The following is a 21361-nucleotide window of genomic DNA, read 5'->3' as shown; positions in this document are numbered from 1 at the left end:
CTGTGTGTGCAGCCGTGGTTTAGATGTGGGGGCTTTACCTCAGGCTGCGAGGGGTTATCTGGGTTGTTAGCATTGTGGTCTTCACTCGGCACCGTGGTTTCTATGCTGGGAGGGTTGAGGAAAGAGCTCAGCTCCTGCTGCTGGCTCTCTCTCAGGCTGTGGATGATGCTGCACGACTGATGCTGCTTCTGTAAGCATGCACGCATTAAAGGACAGTGTCATGCACGGACAGGGAACGCACTTGTGAGTCAAGCGTGGAAAAAACAAGCATGGTCTGCTGAGTGACTAACCGCCCGAATGCGTTTAAGGCATTTCTTGAGCCACATGCGGATGGTCTGCTTGGCGACCTCCTCTTCAATGGTGTACTCCAGCTGTTCCCTGGCCAACAGCTCCTCCAGCTGGAGAGACTTCCTAATGTCCACTGAGCGATATGACAGCATGCTGGGCAAATGTACACATACATCTGATTAATATTTTCCTAAAGACACATTTTTATAGCACATTTTTGTTTTTACATGATGTGATTTTTTGTCAAATTTTAGATGGCTGTTGAAAAAAAGACCCATAAACTTCTTGTTTATCAGTATCCTTGTTAAAAATCACTAAAATGCCATTTGATCAAAAGTTGCTCATGAGTAGTGTTACTCTGGAGTGATGCGACAAACCCCAAGAAAATGTTTATAGAGTGTTGGATTTAAGTAAGGTGAACCTACTTCCATTCTGCATGCACAAAATTAGCAAAATTTCTATTTAAGTAGGTTCTTTACCTTGTTCAGCAGAAAATATTAACCTCCATTTTCAGGAAGAACAAAATGTTTTTGGTTCTCACCTCAAAGAAAACACTTGGAGCTTTGAACTTTTCAGATGAATGCAAGGTTTAAGTAGCGCTAATTAATCTGTTACACCATTTGACATGTTTTCCATTTTATTACAAGAACAAGAAATGTAACAAATAATAGAAAATGCATGTAATGAATATACTGTATATTGCATTTATTTCTTTCATTTTCCAATACACACTAATATTTTTCCACTTCTTATTTCAAAAATAGTCCTTTCCTTGTAGTGTTTGTGAAATCAGAGTTAGAAACCTCAAATGTTCAAACGACATTATTGTGCTGCACGTCATCTGAGGTTGGAAGATGGGTAGGTGAAAGGTGGAAATTTTGAATTACAAAAGTTCACTATGAGTTTTTGCCAGATACTTTTACAGTGGAACGGCTTTAAATGGGAAACCGGCAACAAACGTAGGTCGTAATGAAGACGGAAGGAGGGGAGTGAGGAAGGAAGGAAGGAAAAAAACAGACTGACAGATGGAAAAAATAATGTCAGGAGAAAATGAGTTGGATGCCATTTCCTTTCTTTAGCCCAACAAGATGATTGGTTGATTTAGGTCTGAGGCCAAACATGTTCGGAAACCTCAGTATTAAAGTATTTAACATGAAATGGGTTGTATTTAACATCGTGAGTGCATAAGTAAGACAATATGTAGCACTTGACCGTCACCTCAGCACATCATGAAATGTCACATCTCCTCCACTGTGAAGTCGCTCCATTTCATAGCACATGTGTTTAAACAGGAGCTTGTCCTTGTCCAGGTCCACTTCCAGCCTTCCTCTCAGCAAACGAAGCAGAAACTTCACCCTGGATGTTGGGATCACTCCCTAAATATATATATGAAAAACAGGAACAAAGGTAAAGGGTTTATTAAGACATGCTGACATGATGACAAAAGCTTTTCAGGCAAAAATGTTTTATAAAAAATGTCATTAAGAGTTTGTCAAAGCATAGCAAGAATAGCAAAGTCCACCGCAAACCTTTGCATTTCTGCTACACGTGCCTTGACTGAACAAGTTTGTATTGAAATTAAGTGAAGGTTAAATTTTAAAGAATCAAACCTTTAATTAAAGATCAACTTCTCTAGTTACTTTCTCGCCTCCCTCACATGCTCTCTATATTAACCCTTAGTGTCCTATATGGTTTTCACAAACATCCTTGCTAATTTCTGACCTCCCGTTTGTCATCCACCATGTTCCAGATGATTTGGAAGTGCCTCAGGTCGTTATAACTCAGCAGCTGGTCTTCTTCAGTGGAGTAGAAGAGAGAGAAGTTCTCCACAATGATGGCTGCAGCAAAAATGTTAGAATAGATAATAATGGATATATGATCATTAATATATAGATTGCATTGCAACAGTCATCTTTAGAGCGATCACATCAAATTGGGCTGCTAAATTCAGAGTTGTAGCTCTGATAGTAAAAACAAAATGTAAAAATGATATTAAATCAATACATATATTAGAAATAGCCTTAATTCAAAAACAACAAATAATCTTCCCTCATTAAAATAGCTAAATCATTGAAGTAAATAGCTCGTTATTGCTGGTGTTGAGCATAAAGCTTGAGGGGAGTTTAACAGGAGAGTAATCAAATGTTTAACTAAAGGTTTCGTTTCTAATTTTACCACAGTTACTGGTATGTAAATGAAAAGGATATTTGATACCAACAAAGAAGAGTTGCATAGATATTTATAGTTATGGAAATCCTGCACTCTGTGTTTAATGGAAGTGCAGGAACAAGATCCAGCTTGGACCAGAGTCTAAGTTGGAACAAAAGTGAAACGTAGGTCAACATCAAGTCTTGAAGCACATTTATAAACGGCTCAAATCTCAGTAATTAAAAATGTACTTTTAGTTAGGAAATAAAACAAACTACATTTACGTATTGAAAGATTCAATTTTTTTTAACCTTTGATCTAAATTATGTCTTGTAACATTTATAGATTAGCAACAGGCTTTATCTGTATTCACATTATAAAACAGATTTCAAGGAATGTCCTTAGCCAATCTCAAGTATTGGATTGGAGGCTTTTCTGTTAAAAGGGCCTTATTCGAGTCACTGACAAAACTCAACTCCTGATATTGTTAAGTTATTTTCATGCCCGCAGTTGGGCACATTATTAATCTAAGGAAGCTCAGTTTTTCCTAAATACCAAAGTATGTCATCCTTTCCGATTATGTTCACCGTAAGGCAGAGGCAAGCTGCATTTCCTGTCTGAATGTGTCATGTGATGTTACCAGGCAACTGTAAAGAGAAAACTGCTCAAACACTAGTTATTAAATATGAACTCACTTAAATTTACACAAAATTAGCCGGACGTTAATAAAGCTTTCACTAATATGCTTACTGGTTCTAAACTAAGTACATGACAGACCGTGATTATAAAAGACACAGAACAGGTACAGAAAAAACACTGACCTACAAGAAGGTTGAGCATAATATATGCTATGATAACATAGAATGAACAAAAGTAAATCAATGCTCCTGCATAGTTGCCACAATCAGTCTCCCAGTACCGATGTTTGTCAGGGGTGCAGAATGGAGGTTGAACCTAGAAACCGTAAAAAAAACAAAAAACAAGCAAGTAATATTTTTTTATCATAAAAATTTCAACAAAACTTTACGTTTAACAAACAGGAAATTAAAATAGAGCATGCTGAACTTAGTAAACTGTTAAAATACGTTTTTTAACAAAACAGTTCTGGTCTGGAACTGTTTTATAAACAACTGGAAACAGTTCTTATAAAACTACTGAACTGGAGGTCAGAGTATAGCTGTAGTTTTTGATCGGCAGCAAAAAAATGTTTCAACCTTTCAGTAGAAAACTTCAGCATAGGTTTTTTGGTAACATTTATTTAGAGAGGTGTGCATAAGACTGACATGACACTGTCACATATATGACATAACACCTGTCATGAACATGAAGGAGTCTTCATGAATGTTTATGGCTGTTGTCATGCAGTGTGATTTGGCAAATAATGTCAGTTTTAATGCAAAGTTGACGCTTTTAATGGACTTTTAATGCAAGTTTCAACGGAACTTTGCGTTAAAAGTGTCATTATTTACAGAATAAAGCAAACTTGACATTTTTAATGCAAGTTTTAATGGAACTTTTCATTAAAAGTATCATTATTTACACAATAAAGCAAACTTGACATTTTTAATGCAAGCTTTAATGGAACTTTTCATTAAAAGTATCATTATTTACAGAATAAAGCAAACTTGACATTTTTAATGCAAGTTTTAATGGAACTTTTCATTAAAAGTATCATTATTTACACAATAAAGCAAACTTGACATTTTTAATGCAAGCTTTAATGGAACTTTTCATTAAAAGTATCATTATTTACAGAATAAAGCAAACTTGACATTTTTAATGCAAGTTTTAATGGAACTTTTCATTAAAAGTGTCATTATTTACCAAATGACACTCATGACAACAGTTGTAAACGTGTTATGTCATATTTATGACAGTGTCATGTCAGTCTTGTGCACACCTCTTTAAATAAAGTGTTACTATGTTTTTTTAGATTAGGAACACATGATCCTCCAGTATGTTCCTTTATCTGATGTATTTGCAGCTCATCTTACCATGCAGTCATGCATGATCTTATTCCAATCTTCTCCTGTGACAATACGGAAAAGAACAGTGATGGCTTTGCCTGCTGTGGAGAAGTTGGCATGCCTGCCATTTGAAGAAAAAACAAGAAAAAGAAAAAAATCTAATAACTGTACAAAGACATGATTTACTGCATCTCCAGCCTCCGGCTCCTTTTGCAAAGAGGAAGAAAACAAAACTAAACAAGAAGGTCAGAAAATAAGCAATAGTTACCGGTTTATGTTCTCGCCGTATTTGACCGTTCCAAAGAGAACGACTCCAGCGAAAGCGTAGCACAGGAGCAGGAGGAACATACCCACGATGATAAAGAAGCTCTTGTACATGCTTACCACCACGGTCAGCAGCAGCATCTTCAGTGTCACCTTCACGGATCATACACATGTATTAAGAGCCGCAAGATTTTATGCCATAAGGGTAGAAATTATTTATGAGGTAAAGGGGAGGTGACTTTGAGGCAAACATACTCACATGTTTCCCACATATCGTGAAGAACCTGAAGACGATCACACACGTTCCCATCATGTATGTATATGCATTCTACAAGGGCATATATAACAAAAAAAATACATTTAAAAAATAGACAGTTGCATGTGCTGTACTCATCTCATAAATAAATTCCCCTTGGTGAAAAAAGATATTTTTCTAACCAATAAGGAAAAGTGCAGAACTATCCAAATGACACCCAGTGAAGTGACCAGCAGATCGTAACGATTTCGTCGGCTCTGCCAGTACCCAGCTGGAGACATGGCTATCAGCTTCATTGTCACCTACAAAACAAACAAAAAAACATCACAATATGTATCTATCATGTACATACACTGAAGGAAGTGCTCAAAACGTATAGAATGATAAGAGGCCCAGGCAGAAACAGACTTACTTCCAATACAAATATAAAGGTGAAGACTACAGACATGGTGGCAAGAGGAAAGGTAACTTTGTCATCACCTACATCCCACTGCAGAAGTAAGGAAATACATTTAATTTTATTTGTAGTGAAAGACAAGAATGAGAAAATTATGGCGCAATAAAAAATATAGATGTTACCTTTACTGACAGCAGGACAGACTGTGCCAAAACCAACACAGCAATGCCGCGTTTGAAAAAGGGATGCTGAGTAATGTCATACATCTTAGCCCGGAAACCTCCATTCTCTGTGAAAAGAACATATAAGACATGGAAAAAAAAAATCTAATTTCCCAAATTTATAGTGCTTTGCAAAAGGATTCACTCCACATAATTGTGAAGTGGAAGGAAAATGATACACGGTTTCAAGTAAACATTGAAACATAGCTGTTCTGTGATGCACTCATAACATCACGAAGACCAATGAACACACCAGACAGATCAGAGATAAAGTTTAAAGGTGTTAGAACAATATCTCAAGCTTTGGATATCTCATGTTAGATCTTCAGAATTCACTAAAGTCAAAGAGTTCAATACTGTGGTATTCTATCAATCATCTGAAAATTGAAAAAAAAGGCAAAATGCAAACCTACTAATACTAAGACCTGACTGTCTACCTCAACTGACAGGATGAGCAAGGAGGGAATTGCTGACGCTTAGTACCAAACTGAGCCGATGTTTCCCTTCCATCCGACTGAAGTTGAGCTATTTTCTAAAGAATGGGTAAAAAGTAGAGTCTGTAGATGTGCAAAGCTCGTAATTCAAATTCAAAAATACTTTTTTGATCCCAAAGGGAAATTAAATAAATTCACCCCAAGATGAATGGAGATAACTGCATGAGAATCCTGGGAGAAAAGCAGGAAAGCAACCTTAAACATACAGCAAGAGGTACAATTTTGTGGGTTATATCAGAAATTGAAAATGATTATAGTTCACTTGGAAATCCTGAAAAATGATCTTTTAGAGACACTCTTCAATCTGAATGAGATAGAGAAATTTGACAAAGAACAGTGAAAAATTTGATTGTCGATGCAAAGTTAATACGGGGAGCTAAATATTGAAATGGGCATCACATTTCTTTTTCATTTGGATGTTTTTGGATTATTTTCTCTCCACTTAACACTGTTGTGCTACTTTGTGCTGTTCTGTAGCATAAAAACCACAATGAAATACACAGATGTTGTTGGCTATAATGTGACAAAATGTGATCAAAGTCAAGTAGTATGAATACTTCTACACAGCACTGAAACCATCTCAAATCTCGTCAGCGCAGTATCCTTCAGTGTCCACAAGATGGCATTTATTGACTGTCTAGATCTGATTAAGACTTGAACAGATTTCTGTTATGCAGCTTTCGCAAACTTTTATTCATACAGATGGGTGGGCGTATTGTCAGGAAATAACACAAACAATAAACTCAAATTTGGTAATAGACAGTGAGGCTTTAATGTTTGCTCGAAGGCAGTAATTTCAGAGAGTCAAATACAATTTTAAGTAGAACCATCCGTCTGAGAAGCATATTTCCCAAGTTTTGCAATCTTACTTGAGGCTTTAAAATCACATTTTAAGCATAACATATTTATGTCTTGGATGTCGCTAGTTCCTGTGTTGGAACTTTTATGTTGTTGCTGCAAGGTTTCAAAAATTAGCTCACTTCACTGGCACTATTTTTGCATTTAATTTTTCACAGAGCTTTCAATCAGTTTCAGCATTTGCAAAGCGTAAGCACTGACCACACTGACGTTTTCGCAGGCATGAAGACGTAATCAGCTGAGTGCTCTAATGGCTCACCAGCAACAAACACCTCTGGATGTGGATCAGTCTGTTTGCTCAAGGTGGGTAAGCGGCACTGCTGACTAAAACTGAAGCCATCGATTTGCTGTTAGTTCTCAGCCCTGCCTGTACTAACAAGCAACTTCCCACGGTGCCTCCGAGGCGCCTTGACTGTTCCCATGACTCTAGTCACATAAGCGAGGGAAGCGGCGTGAATCTGTGGTCAAACTCAATAAGGATGCAGTGTTTCCCTATGCTTACCACTTAGACATGCATGAAAGAAAGCTGGATGTTTGTGTACAAGCATAAATTGACACCAGAGCTTGTTTTTAAATTCAAGTGAGGTGCGAGAATGTGATTAATTTCCTTGTAGAAGGGTGTGACATTCAGTGTCTAAGCCATTTGCTTGATCTGCCTTCAAATTCGGGTTTTGCTGTTACTGCTGCTAGTCATCATTTGAGTGTCACAATTAATTCCTCAAGGCATCAATCCGCAGCCAAAAACAAGGACTATTAAATATGAATTAATCATGCAGGTGCTGTTTAGCGATGAGCTAGCAGACACATGCACGCAGTACACAATCAATCACAGAACAGGGGCGGACGTGATGTTTTTATAATGTTAAGCTTCACGCTCTGGCTCTGTATTGTGTCCTGCAGTTATTCGGAAAGCCTTTGATGTACATTTTTCCGCATTAGTATGCTTCATTGTACCTGGGCGGGGGGGCAGGTGGAGCGGTTGGGCTATTTTCAGTCGGCTCTTCAGATCCTCCCATCTCCTCTGGTCCACTGTTAGCAGGGCAGTGCCCTGAAAGTCAGAGAAGAAAAAACCAAAACACTGAAATCATGAAGCTGAGGCAAAACACAGGCACTCTTCCTTGGAAAAAATATCGACAGAAATTCGTCAATAGTAGTATTTCTATCCATTGCTTCTACTTTGTTCTCATTGAAGTTCGCTATGACGACTCCGACGAACAGCGTGAGGCCAATCATGCATCCCAGAAACACGAAGACATGGATGTAGATGCCATGGATCTGCAGAGACATAGATATACGAGTTAAAGCACAGTAATGATTATTTCTGTTTAATATAGAAAGAAAAAATACAGGGAAAAATGATTTTAGCTGAAGATTATTACCGGCCCAACTCGGTGAATAATGACATCTCTGACCTCTACCCAGCCTTTGAGGGACAGAACTTCAAAAAGAGCCAACATAGCATTGCCGACATTGTCAAAGTTAAAATTTCGAGGATTTGCCCTGGAAAGTCAGAAGATTGGTTGATACAGTCACTGGTTCTGTATAGCGGCTTTATAAGAAAATAATATCAGAACAAGGAAGTCCTACCAGACTCTTGGTACCCAGAAACCAGGTTTCTTCTCCTCAGCCCTCAGCTTCAGGTTGAGATTTCTGGAAACACTCACATTTATCCGGAAGATGCCATAGCAATCCTCCTGTGTAGGATCACACAGTTTAAACAATAAATGAATAAATAAACAACAGCAAAGTAGAAACAAGTTTTTGTTGTGGTCTGACTTGCTGATTCTTAAGAAAAAGATAATTGTGCTGCAAATTCATTAAGAAGGGTGGAAGTTTTGAATCAAGTAGTAAAAGAAAGAGCTCCAAGATCATTTTCTTATTTGCGTCAATGTATTTGTCCATGACCTTTAACACATTTTTAACCAAATATATACAAGTAATGTATATTAGACTATATGCTGTTAGTTGATACAGTTACAGACAGAAAATTGTTGAAGTTCTTAGTATTAAAGCATTTAATGAAAAGGAGAGAAAAGCTGATTTGTCGGTGTTTGACCTTACAAATTAAAGATGATTAGGGAAAAAAATTCTGGTTTCAAACTCTAGTTAAATGCTGAATTTTAATTGCTGTGAATTTACTTCATAATGTTTTGTTTAATAAAATAACATTAAAGTATTATATTTAAGGTAAACATTATCCTCCAGATCCATATGCAAGTCATGATAGGAACATTAATACTAAGATAATTCCCACAGTTCATCAGAGAAGTAGCTTTGATATTTTCATTCTCATTAACAGTTGATAAAATAAAGACATTAAAACACACAAAATAGTGATAAGACAAAAATCTAATGTAAGAACTAGAGAATAAAGGTTAGTATAAGACAGCATATTAGCTAAAACCTGTAGAAAAGTATCAAGACTGCTTTTAGAGACCAGGACGAGTAGAAGTGCTGGATTTAACCATTTTTATTTATTCAGCTGGATGTTCTCCACAGGGAGTACGGTGCAGGAAAGGAAAGTTTATAAGGAGATTATCTTTCTTTAAGTACCCGTTTAAGGATTCGTGGGTCGTTGCATTTGGCCAGCTTTCCGGCGAACAGTTGAACTCCAAAGCTTGCGAACACCAGCATCAGCGTGAGAAGCAGAATGGAAACCTGAGAGACAATTATCAAAGAGCAGAAAAGCCGAAGGAGTCCAACTCCAGACTACTAAATCAAAATCGCAAGATTTTGAAAAGTTATACTTGAGCACTAACCAGGAAAATCTCTTTGAATCCTTTAAGAACCTCCCGCACAACCTTCCTCATCTGAGGAACCAGCTTGAAGATCCTGAGCGGGCGGAGGCAGCGCAGCATCATCAGCAGCTGAGCTCCAGACTCAGGGGGGACGTCAGCAGGAAGCCAGCACAGAAAGATCAGACTCAACTACAGTGCGGAACAAAGCACAGCAGAGAGACTTAAAAAGAAACCTTATAACACCTACACTAAGGAAAACAGGATAATAATATTACAATAAAACAATAAAGTGCCTTAAGATAAAAGTTTTTTGTGATTAGATGGTAAAAACACAACTATGTAAATGTCTGCAAGTCTAAACAATGGTGTACACATATGAATAAGAAGATGGCTGAAAACCTGCATTAGATTAAAAAATACATTTGATGTGTCAAGGCACTCTTCGAGTCTTATTTCAGGATTCCAACAAATGTATAAAATTTCAGACATTTCCAAACTCTAATTTCTAGCTACAGAAGATTTGTCTTATACAGTAGTCACGTTTTATCATCTGGATAAAACCTGGCTTCAGGGTTATTTTACACTTATTTGGGCAGCAGTTCCATTTCAAAATCTGTACCAGTGGGGCTTGGAAAAGTCATGATATGAATTCTGATTTGAAATCTATCACTGCAAACATAAACACAGAATATCTCCATAAAAACAAATATTGCCCTTTATTGAATTAATTATTAAATCCCGACATCAATTACAATAAAGAATAGAAAAATTGCATTAAATCCCATTTTGAAACCTGAATACAGAATTTATTGTTCTTTTCACTGATGCTACAGAAGAGGAATATTTCATACAGCAAAAATATCAATCCTAATCATCCAGTTATTTGGGGGGATTTACAAATAATATTTATATATTTTTTTAGTTTCAGGATGATTAATTCTTATCCCAATAATGCTTTCATGCCTGAAACAAAACAATATTGTCTGCCACTCATTGACACTTCAAGGAGCTTTGGTGCAAGAACTTAAAGTAGAATTCTACAAGAAAATAAAGATGCTAAATAATGACAGAAAAACAACTCCTGACAAATGTGTAGGCCGATGGGCAGAATTATACAACATCATGAGTTTATTTTGTTGTTTTTCGTACATCAATATTGCAAAGAGCCAAAACAGAAAGGGTGGCAACATCTTTCTTGTGTTTTTTACTTTGTTTGAAAAGTCTACATTAGCACCGTCATATTTTTTAAAGAACTCAATACTCTGTTTTTCTCCCCATAGTAAACATTATTATTATTATTATTTTTGCCTCAGAATCATATCACTTAATACATTTAAAGGAAAAAGCCTATTTCTCACAAGATAGATGAAGATGTCCATCACTCCTCCAAAGTCCCGGATAACGGCCGTAGGAGTGAAGAACAGACCGTCGGCCATGATCTTTAGGTTGAGTTCGATGCTCATGAATATCACAAACACATACTCCCCAATCTGAAACAGACGTCCTGATTACGGCGACATCTGTTCCTCCGTGAATCTGCTTGTCGGCACATGTGACCGACCGTCCATCTGGGTTATAATACCTGCAGAGTGGGGACGTGCATGACCCTGGTGAAGGGTGATTCAAACATCATGGAGATGCAGGAGCAGATGGTCACCACAATCATCACCCAGTCCAGATAGGTGACTAAGCCCAGAAGATCGCTGTGAGGACAGACACATCAGTAGCAATTTATGAGGTAGTTTCAAAAAGCAGATGTGGAATTTTAATTAGCCCACAGTTCAGCTATTAGCATGTGGCTGAAACACTGGATATGGTGCAAAGGATTGCAAACTAACTCACAAAACAGTAATTTTACTGTCTAGTGTGCAGTGTTCACGTGGATTCTAATAGAAACTGTGCTTAGCCCTCCTCTTTTTATCATACGTACTTTTAAACACACCGCAAGTCATTAATTACTTGTGGCAAATATTAGCAGTTGTAACTCAAACTTTCTTTCAATTATGTTACCAATTACATCAAGAGTAGGGAATTCCTGACCTTTGAAGCCAGTGTCCCACATGGTTTACATGTGTCACCTCTACAAGACATTAATCAAATGGTTGCATAATCTCAGCTTGTCAACGAGTTGTGCGGGAGCCTGCTAGTGGCATATTTATTTCTTTCCCCAGAGAGAACTGTGGATTTCTTTTTATGCTAATAAGTACATATGTAGAGGAAATTCAGGTAAAGTGAGTTTGATAAAAGAGAAAAAAAAAAAAAAAGCACATCAAGTGATGTATCTGCAGATTCAGTAACAGATGCAGCTTTTCTGAACTTTGTTTCACAATGACTAAGATGTAATGCATATAACGTACTAATCCAAACTACAGTTTTGGAAAGAACACGTGACGAACAATTATGAGCCACACTTACTACAGCTGATGGTATTTGGTGTTCTTCACTGCTCCTGTTATCGGGTCAGTTTTTGATCTAGGTATGAAAGACGATGAAACAGAAAATATGCAATAACGTTATGGTTTTACAGTATATTTCAAAGGTTTACATCACCCTGAGTCAGTCATTTAATGCAGATCAATTATTATCATTGATCATTTTGTTTCCAAAAGAAACTGGACACGGAAAAAGTATCAGCAGTCGGATATTTATTATGTATCTATTTGGACAAATCTTACGCATTGAAGCGTGCCCGGACGATCATCCTGCAGAAGTTCCTGAAGCGATGCTCACGACCCACGATGAAAAGAGGCTTATCAAAGTAAGGGTGGTTTTCCCTCAGCTCCTCCTCCTGAACCTTTCTGCTCAGACAAGCACAGAGGTTGTGTGGCAAGCAGATAATCATGCAAAGGGATTACAAGGAAAGAGCACTGTGGATTTATTTTTTAAGGTTCTCTTTGCTGTGTGACTCTTTTTCCCTGCAAATACCTTTTCATTTCTGCCTGTTCTTTCTTTTCTTGGATCATCTTGATCTCACTGTCCTCCCTCTGAGCATTGCGGTAGCGCACTGTGCTGGAATGCTGGTGGAAAAAAAAACATGGCATAACACGCCTTTGGATTGAATTACTATCACTCTGTGTAAAAACTAATGGCATAACTACATACTTGTATGCGGTGTTTTGCTCGTAATTAAAAGCAAACATGATTTCATTTGTAATGTAACCGTTTTAGTACTAAAAAGAAGAAAGGAAGAGAAAAAGAAAAACAAATTGGATGTAACTCAGGATGTATGCTTACATCCTGGGTGAGCGTTTCCAGCGACTTCCCCCGGCTGATCCTCTGACTGGTGGATCCATGTCGCAGAGATCTGAGGAAACGGTGAGCAAAGATGAGGAGCATTCACGGCTTAGACGTCAACAGGAATACATGCTAACTTAAATGTGTGCCTGTGTATGCATGTGTCAGACCTGCGTTCTTGTCGTATATGGTGCTGCACACTGAGTATTGAGCGTTCTTTGGCTGGCTGCCCTTCAAAAGAACCACTCAGAATCCGCTGCCTGGTGCAAGCCCTGGGAAACATGACAAGAGTTTTCTCAGTATCAGCCGAAAGGCGGTTAAAAAAAAAAAGCCTCTTTGTAAAAAGCATCTCATACATCCCAGGTTTAATCCATAGTTTTGTCATCTGAGTTGTCCAGTATCCACACCCATTAAACTTTTTAGCATTTTGCCACAGAACTAATAACCACCAACTTTGGTCCATTTCATCTGGCTTTTTTGTGATAATCCAACACATAAATTGAAAATATCAAGAGGAAGAAAAACGTGTGGTTTTCAAACTGCCCAGTGTATGTAAGCCAAAAAAAAAAATCATCTCCATGGTGAGGCACAGTGGTAGCAGCATCATGCTTTGGGGTTGGGTTTATTTATCTGGCAGACAAAGATGATTGGATATTACTGAACATTAAGAGGACTAAAAATGACATGCAAAAGATGCAAAAGACTTCAGACTGTGATTAAACATGTGTTTCCACTGCAGGAAGCTTTTCTGGAACCAGAGACGTTTACTGAGGTAGTTTGTCTCCACTGCATTTCTACTGCAATGAATAGCAATTTAACCTGAAAACGACCCAGGTCTGAATAAAATACACAAATAAAAACTGCAATGTGACAAAATGTGAAATAGTTTAAATGGGTCTTATTACTTTTGAAGGTACTTTGAATTGTTCTGAAATGTTAAGGGTTAGGGTTCCTTTAATGTGTGAGACAGGACTCTAATAGTTTCAAAGACTCAAAGGAGTGCTAACAACACGATGGGCATCGACTCTGTGCAACACTTTGTAATATTTATAGCAACTCAGAGGGATTACTTGTTAATTGGTCATAAGCACGGATGAATGGCTGCTTCTGCTACAGAGTGTGAGTTTGCATATGTCGGTATTTGGGTCTAATTGCATGCTCGCGTGGAAGATGGCGAGCCAGACAGAACGTGTTATGACTCCTGATCTGCTGTCCGTCTCTCAGACAGACAGAACATTTGGGCTGCGCAGATTGGACACAGTGTTTGCAATCTAATCTGCACTTAGTGCCATCTCTGCCATGCTGAACAGCAAATTATCCATTTACTTCTTTGCGACAGTAAATGAGTCTGAAGTGGCACTGAGTGTGTAGGTGTATATATATATATATATATATATATATATATATATATATATATATACATAAAAAGTGAGAAACGTTGACAAGTGGTGCTGCTGGTGTGACAGAGCTACATCTGATGCATCTACAATATTACTCAAGCGATGATCAGTCTGGTTCTAATTTTGCATCTGTGCACCAACGCAGTCGTTTTAAGAACAAAGAACCGGTGCTGGAAGCCTGAATGAATTGTAGCATTTCAGATATAATTTGAGGACCAGAACAAAAATGTGTTGTAAGAAAAGCCGATTTATTTATATGAGCACAAAAGTAAGAGGACATAACTACAAATACAAAGGGTAAGTTTTATTCTAGGATAAAATTACATTTTTGCCCATATGCACCTTCTATCTATGGACTCTTTCAAATGCAAAAATAACTACTTTGAGAATGTTTTGCCTCTTGTTTATGGATCGCTGCAACCGCCATTTGATTCTAACAAATAATACTCAGCTGTGTTCAGGTCAGATGACAAATTTGGTCATACCAAAACTTTTTCTTTTACAGCAAAGTTCAGGATTTGCATTGTGTCATGAGCCATCTGTGCTGTAAATTGCCACTGGATTTATCGTTGCAGTTTTAGACTAAACTGGAACAAATTGTTTGAATAAATCTTAATAATTATGCCAGAATCATCACTTCGTTAAGCCTCATCCTCCTCCATTGTTGCAGATATAATCTTTGTTTGCTTTACGCATCTTGGTAAAGAATCAAATACATTTTCTTTGTGTTATTTTGTTAAACCTGGTCTGATCTCTAGGCTAAATTCTTTGCATTCAAGTTAATGAAAATATGTCTTAATGATTGACATCATTAAAAATAATAAGCCATGTGCCTTGGTCAAAACATGCTCAACTCATCTACATATTTTTAAAGTTTCGTTCAAAGAAAACCATCTAAACTTAAATTACCTTACATATTTTTAAGGTCTATTAGTACCTCTGCTTCTAAAGACATTTGTATGCACATAGAAAGTTCCTTTAAAAAATAAAATGCAAATGCAGCCAGCTGCTTTCCTTTAATCTTTTGACAATGGGCACTGCAAAGACAAACTATAATCCCCAAATGACATTTACTTTACGAGGTTAACACTGTGTAGGAGTCAATCTCTTAAAATTATTCTCCTACAGCTGATGCATGCAAAACTCACACAAAATAAGTTTTTTGTAAAAACATTGTAAAGCCAAAATTGCGTGATGTAATGATCAATAAACATTCAAATAAAGCATCACATCAGAACAAAAAATCCCACACCTACTGTGGTGATTGGGGTGTGTCTTACCGTAGGATTTTATTGACTGTCGTCTCTTTCTCCAAGAGGTTGCGGGCACGAATGCTAAAAATTGATCTGCGAAGCTGATAGAGCAAAGCGTGAGTGGGCATGAACTGAAAGTTTGATAATTGTGGTATGCCATATAAATGGCTTGACAAACGCATAGCTGCAGACATTGTGTGGAAGTTATTGAGGGACATTATCAAGGTTGCTTAACATTCTTTATGCCTTAATTCTACACTTCTCTGGACTTAAATTATCACAGATGGATAGGAAACTAATGCATTGATGGAACAGAGATATCTGGAAATTGCATGCTAAATATCCTATCCATACGTATCCAGACCTGGATTATGTTTAAATTAAACTCCTAACTTTTATTAGACAGCATAGGAACACTGTGTTAGAATGTATTCTATGTGGACACAGAACATTCATCTTTATATGCCTCTAAAGCAGCCTATATATGTGTCTCTGTGTGTTTGAGAGAAAAAAAAAAACAACAAAAAGAGGGGAGGACATGATGTGTAACTAGAAGCAGCACGTGTAGCTACCTTTTGGTCAATATACTTGTTGTCTTCAATGGCTGATCGTTTGGAGTGGTCACAGGATGAGGATGAAGCTGAGGGGAGACGGCGGAACAAACAGCTGGTATCCTGCTGCTGACGATCAATAAACTGCTTCATAAAACTCTCTCTAGAATTCACAGCAAACACAAATAACAACAGTGATGTTTACAACAGTTTACAACTCATGGCAGTCACATACAGAGGTAAAGAAAATGGTCACAGATTTATTAAAAGGCTAAACTGTGTGAGAGCAAATCCATCTGCAAAATACATCAGTGGAAGCTGTTGCTGCAGAAGCCCAACATATGGGCTGCTGAGGGAGTGCTCTCTATACCGAGCAAAAGATAAAAAAATAAAAAATCCAGCTGTGCACTAATCACTAACTTAATAATACGACTTATTATGAAGTCTGCCGTACTGGATGGAATTTATCTCCCCTGCTAAAAGCTGTGCGACAAATGGGCCTCGATGTGAATGATTTTCTATCTGCACGGAGACGATATGAAATATTTTCCCCTTTTCTTCCTTTGTATTTCATATTAGGCAATATAATGTGGACGACTTAGGGAAAGTGGTGGCAATGTTTGCTCATTTTTTAAATGTGATGTAAGTTGAATTTCTGGAAAAAACAAATTGTAATATAGAACTCATATAGTCAATGAATGGACAGTCTAACACATTAATATGCTCAAGATCTAAACCATTCCATTTTAGCTTTAAATGCATGCTTCACCATCCCTTTGGTGTTTCACAGAAAGGATGGTGTGTTCAGGTACAATTTCTGATTTTATTTCCCCAAAATGTATTTATTTTTAACAGGGACAGTGTAACGAACAGATCCACAGTATTTGTAAATATGTCAGATTATATCCCAAAGCCTCTTTCCATCTGCTTGTCCCTTCACACGTTAACATTCTCCTTGTAAGTATTTATGTTATCATGTTCATTTTGATGTATTAATTACACATATTTTAATGCATTAACAGTTTTAATGCAATTAATTGCATTTTTCTTTTTTACATAGAAAAAATCAAAATGAACTGGAATCTTTGAATTGTGTTTCTGGTTCAACTGTAATTCTAACGCACAAATCGGTGTCTACAAACAATAGCAATTGACGAGAAAGCCGCTTTTTTTGGCCCTCTGGGGGTAAATTTTCTTCAAAAAGTGATCCGAAACGTTATCGTTGTTGTTGAGTTCATATGTCTAGTTATTCAATAATTTAGCAACAAGAGGGTTTTTGATTAACATTAGATTGCATTTATTTTTCAAAAGTTTTAATTGAGTCCCACCACTAATACACAACATAAGTCTCTAGAAACATGGTAAAAGGGACACACAAACCGGTGTAATACAGCTTGCGTGTGCATAATACAGCAGAAAAAGTGACCCAATTGAATATGATTAACAAATGCCAAAGCTGCTATTGAGCATATAAAACATGATTATGAAAGCTGTGTATAAAAACCTATTGCAAATGTTCAACATTAAAACCCTCCTGGCCACGAACTCGCCGCACACGCTCGAGACATTAAGAAGACTTTTGTGCCCACCTATTGGACATATTAACCACGACCACAAGACTGGTGTTGGCTGGCATGAAACCAGAATAAAATATAACTAGAGTTTTTGGTTGTAACAAGACATCAATGCAAAAAAGTTAATGTTAATATTTTTGTACGACCCTGTGATGGAATACCTGATTCTGGGCACAGTGAAATCAGATGGCAGCTTTGAGATCTTCACCATCTGAGGTCTGTTGGGGAACTTTTCAAAGATCCTGAGTCGTAAAGGGAGCTTCTCTTTGGTGTCTGCGTTGGCTTCGCTTTGCTTGAGCTGACGGGAGAAAAAGAGTGTGGGGTGTCAACTCACATTCAGAGCAGAACAGCATGAAAAGCTTCTGTAAAATGGTGAAATCAACCTTGATGACGCAACCACTGCGAGGAGAAGAGAGGGATTTAAACAAGATACAAGGGAAAAAGGGACAGAATCAGCTCAAGTGTAGACAGCAGGGACATTTGGGATTTTTGAAAACCTCAAATTATCCTCAGTATGTATGAATAATAATAATTAAAAAAAACAAAGTCTGGGAGAGAGAATTTCTCAGTAGTAAAGGTGCAGCTTTATTTCTCTGCCTGATGATGGCAGCAACACACTTACCTACAACACACACATCACATACAATACAGACAACCACACAGAGGATGAGATCCCACTTACTTTTCATAATAGGGGGAAGATGGCAACAAAAGAAAAAAAAAGAGAGATTACTTTGGAGTGGTTAATGGAGAACAGAAAAAGGAAGCGACAGAATAATGTGCGAGTGCGCCCTGGCACACAATGGTGGAATAAAAAGATGACAAAGGAAATGAAACCAATTATTTCCATTTAATTACTTATGGGGGAGGCTGATTGAAATTCCCTTGCAGGTGTTGAGTGTCTGGGTGCCTGGAGATATCCTATGATGCATTGCTGATTAGGCCTAAAAGTGAACTAAATTTAAAGCAATAGTGATTGGCGGCATAGCGTTCAGAGAAGGTAACAGTCGGGAAAAATACTGAATGGACTTAATGAATGTCTCCCAGTAAGAGTTGTGTGCAAAACGATAATATTTCTGCACAGAAGAATTTCTCTGCACTTATTTGATTTCAAGCTACCGAATGAGAGTGGAGTATACCTGCAAGCGGAAGGAAAGACATAAATGAGGAAATGAAGGTCTGTCGATCGGATTCCTGCTTCTAGCAGACAAAAATGTGGGAGTTTCTTTTTTGCCCTGAGTGGGTGAGTGGCACACTGGGAAGATAGAATTATGCAGCAGCATCTGCTTGCCTAAGCTTTCTGTCTATACTCTGGCTGCAGAGATACAGGCATGGTGTAAGGAGATGAAGACCGACATTAAACTTGGTGAAGAGAGTCACAAAAAAGGAAAAAAAGGTCTTGGGCCTTACCATTGGGTCACATAAATGTTAACAGGTTTACTCAAACAGCGCTCTAAGAAAAATAAATAAATAAATAATAATAATTTTGTCTGTTGGTTACCAATAGGTAAAGAAGCATTACCAATAGGTAATTGGTAATGACAATAGTCAATAGTCTTGACTATTGGACTTTCAGTACTGTAGTCAAGACAGCCTTTACCTACTGGAACGGTCAATACCAAACTGTTCAACTTGCCAACAGTGGGCAAGAGAATTGTATGCAGCCGAAAATTTTAGCACATTTTTCCATCACATTATGTGTCACAGTAAATTTTAATTCTAAGCAGCTGATACTGATAGATATACAATTTTATCACCAGCTAAGAAAGGTTTCCACAGAGTATTTTGATCATAGTTGAAAAATTTGGTACACTGGCATTAACAATCTGAGATGATGTTGGTAGCCCACATATGTGCCATTACTACTATTACTAGGTTGCAGCAAAGACACAACAACAATATTATATTATTAGTCAATCTGTCTTTTCAGATAAAGATTAATTTACGTCCATATTACAATTCTTTGCAGTGGCTCCAACTGATGACCTATTTTCTTATCAGTTCAGAAGCTGCACATAATCTAAAATACATGACAGGACTCTGTGGTTCAAAAAAAGTAAAACAAGTTTTCAAAACACATACATACACAGCAGGATAGGAAACATCAGGTATCACAGCAGCTTCAGATAATGTATTCTGTCTTCACATACAAAGTCATACGCCAGATCTCAAAAGCTGTACACCCCACTGGCTGAAAGGGTGAGGATAAAGCAGCTCAAAAAATGGAAACATTCTCTTCCAGTGTAATCATTGACTGGATCATCAGAATGTTAAAATGCAAAGGAACAACAATGTGCTCAATGCAAGCAACAGCTCATAAAATCTGAAGAGTATTCATATGTTCAAGCCCAGGGATTATTTAGGAGGGAGAGGACAGGATATGTCTTACCCTCTGCCTGACTCTTATTTTGTTTCAACAACCAACCCAATTTATACTGAATATATTCCAAATAAAGGATTTAGCAGGCTTCCCATTGACCACTGAAAGCAGTCACCAGAAACCACAACCATGTAAGGATTAAGCAAGTATAGAATATGGATAGAAGGGTTTAGCATTGGGAGCAGCCATGGCCAAACTGCAGAAGAGTGACATATAAATGTTCCAGAATAAAACTCAACTAGATTGTATTTTCAGTTATCAAAGTGCTTGTCTGAGAACATTTTATTATGCATGCGTGCAGGATCTCAGGCTAATTACTGTATGGTGTCTCCTGCAGCAATAATATACATTTAAGGGTTATTGAGTACTTGGATCTCAAAACAGATGGACCCAGCCAAAAAGAAATGAGGAGCAGAGTCCAGAGGATCACTCTGTGCCATAAAGTGCCTTGATGTAATGCAAACTAATGATTAAAATAAAGCCGCTCTTAAACTGTCTAAGATTCTAAATAAATAAATAAATAAAAAAGAGAGAAAAAAATATATAATGCTCTGAAATGCTGAGACGCTTTGCACCTTACGTATATATACATTTTTAAAAACGCTCTCTGACAACAAGTGCCATGTCTGGAGTTGATGTTCTGTTTTAGACTATCAAAGCTCTTCACTGCTGCTCCCCCTGTGCCATCATGCTGAAATTAGATTTTGAGCAAAATTATGGGCTTATTTGTTCTACTGTCCTGATCTAGAAATGAGGCAGTGATTTTAAATGGTACATTTGGATGCAGAAGCAAAACACACAAATAACAATCAAGCACATATACCTCACACACCCACGCGCACCCACACGAACACACACATATTAATTAAAATTGCTCTCCTTCTCCAACAAGTCATGATCAATTCTGCCAACTCAGAGAAAGAAACCTTTTATCTTCAGAAATGTTCTAACACAGCCAAGCTTTCTGTGTCGTGTGAAGTGTTGTTTCGAATTTACTGCAACCATCTTTTTTCCTAAGCTTCCAGTTCTCTAAAAATGTCTATTTTAGCATTAAGCTTCTATTAATGCTTTTATTTTTTCCTCACAAAACTTTAGAATGCATGCGTTCCTAGATATCATTTTTGAGGCTTTTACTGCCTTTGATCTACATGGGTCTTTATTTCCAGATAGCACAAACATTGCACCAAAAAAATATGCTATGTGCCAAAATCAAAGTCTAACCTGTGACACTATACTGAGAGTATCCATTCTCATCTGACTGAGCTTGAACTATTTCACAAAAACTAATTTGTCAATTTAAATAAAATATATTACTGATCATGATGTGCTCATAGTCAC

The 21361-nt window shown here is 37.4% G+C and overlaps 1 protein-coding gene across 4 annotated transcripts in view; it reads right to left on the bottom strand.

Moving 5' to 3' along the window:
- Nucleotides 1-21361, bottom strand: part of nalcn (sodium leak channel, non-selective) — an 82599-nt gene that overhangs the window by 8171 nt on the left and 53067 nt on the right. For all 4 annotated transcript variants that reach the window (XM_032567827.1, XM_032567829.1, XM_032567830.1 and 1 more), the window contains 27 exons: nucleotides 17805-17941; nucleotides 16091-16232; nucleotides 15546-15619; nucleotides 13036-13137; nucleotides 12866-12935; nucleotides 12557-12648; nucleotides 12307-12429; nucleotides 12047-12103; nucleotides 11214-11334; nucleotides 10990-11121; nucleotides 9653-9820; nucleotides 9447-9551; nucleotides 8481-8587; nucleotides 8273-8393; nucleotides 8070-8168; nucleotides 7848-7941; nucleotides 5503-5609; nucleotides 5336-5413; nucleotides 5106-5225; nucleotides 4927-4995; nucleotides 4672-4820; nucleotides 4431-4524; nucleotides 3258-3390; nucleotides 2011-2126; nucleotides 1507-1664; nucleotides 291-441; nucleotides 39-188 (listed from right to left, as the gene is read on the bottom strand). In XM_032567827.1, coding sequence (XP_032423718.1) covers nucleotides 39-188; nucleotides 291-441; nucleotides 1507-1664; nucleotides 2011-2126; nucleotides 3258-3390; nucleotides 4431-4524; nucleotides 4672-4820; nucleotides 4927-4995; nucleotides 5106-5225; nucleotides 5336-5413; nucleotides 5503-5609; nucleotides 7848-7941; nucleotides 8070-8168; nucleotides 8273-8393; nucleotides 8481-8587; nucleotides 9447-9551; nucleotides 9653-9820; nucleotides 10990-11121; nucleotides 11214-11334; nucleotides 12047-12103; nucleotides 12307-12429; nucleotides 12557-12648; nucleotides 12866-12935; nucleotides 13036-13137; nucleotides 15546-15619; nucleotides 16091-16232; nucleotides 17805-17941 — 3069 coding nt within the window. The remainder of the gene's footprint in view (nucleotides 1-38; nucleotides 189-290; nucleotides 442-1506; nucleotides 1665-2010; nucleotides 2127-3257; nucleotides 3391-4430; nucleotides 4525-4671; nucleotides 4821-4926; nucleotides 4996-5105; nucleotides 5226-5335; nucleotides 5414-5502; nucleotides 5610-7847; nucleotides 7942-8069; nucleotides 8169-8272; nucleotides 8394-8480; nucleotides 8588-9446; nucleotides 9552-9652; nucleotides 9821-10989; nucleotides 11122-11213; nucleotides 11335-12046; nucleotides 12104-12306; nucleotides 12430-12556; nucleotides 12649-12865; nucleotides 12936-13035; nucleotides 13138-15545; nucleotides 15620-16090; nucleotides 16233-17804; nucleotides 17942-21361) is intronic.

Source organism: Xiphophorus hellerii, chromosome 7, assembly GCF_003331165.1.
Source record: "Xiphophorus hellerii strain 12219 chromosome 7, Xiphophorus_hellerii-4.1, whole genome shotgun sequence".
Classification (NCBI taxonomy): domain Eukaryota; kingdom Metazoa; phylum Chordata; class Actinopteri; order Cyprinodontiformes; family Poeciliidae; genus Xiphophorus; species Xiphophorus hellerii.
This window is presented reverse-complemented; position numbering and strand designations above follow the sequence as displayed.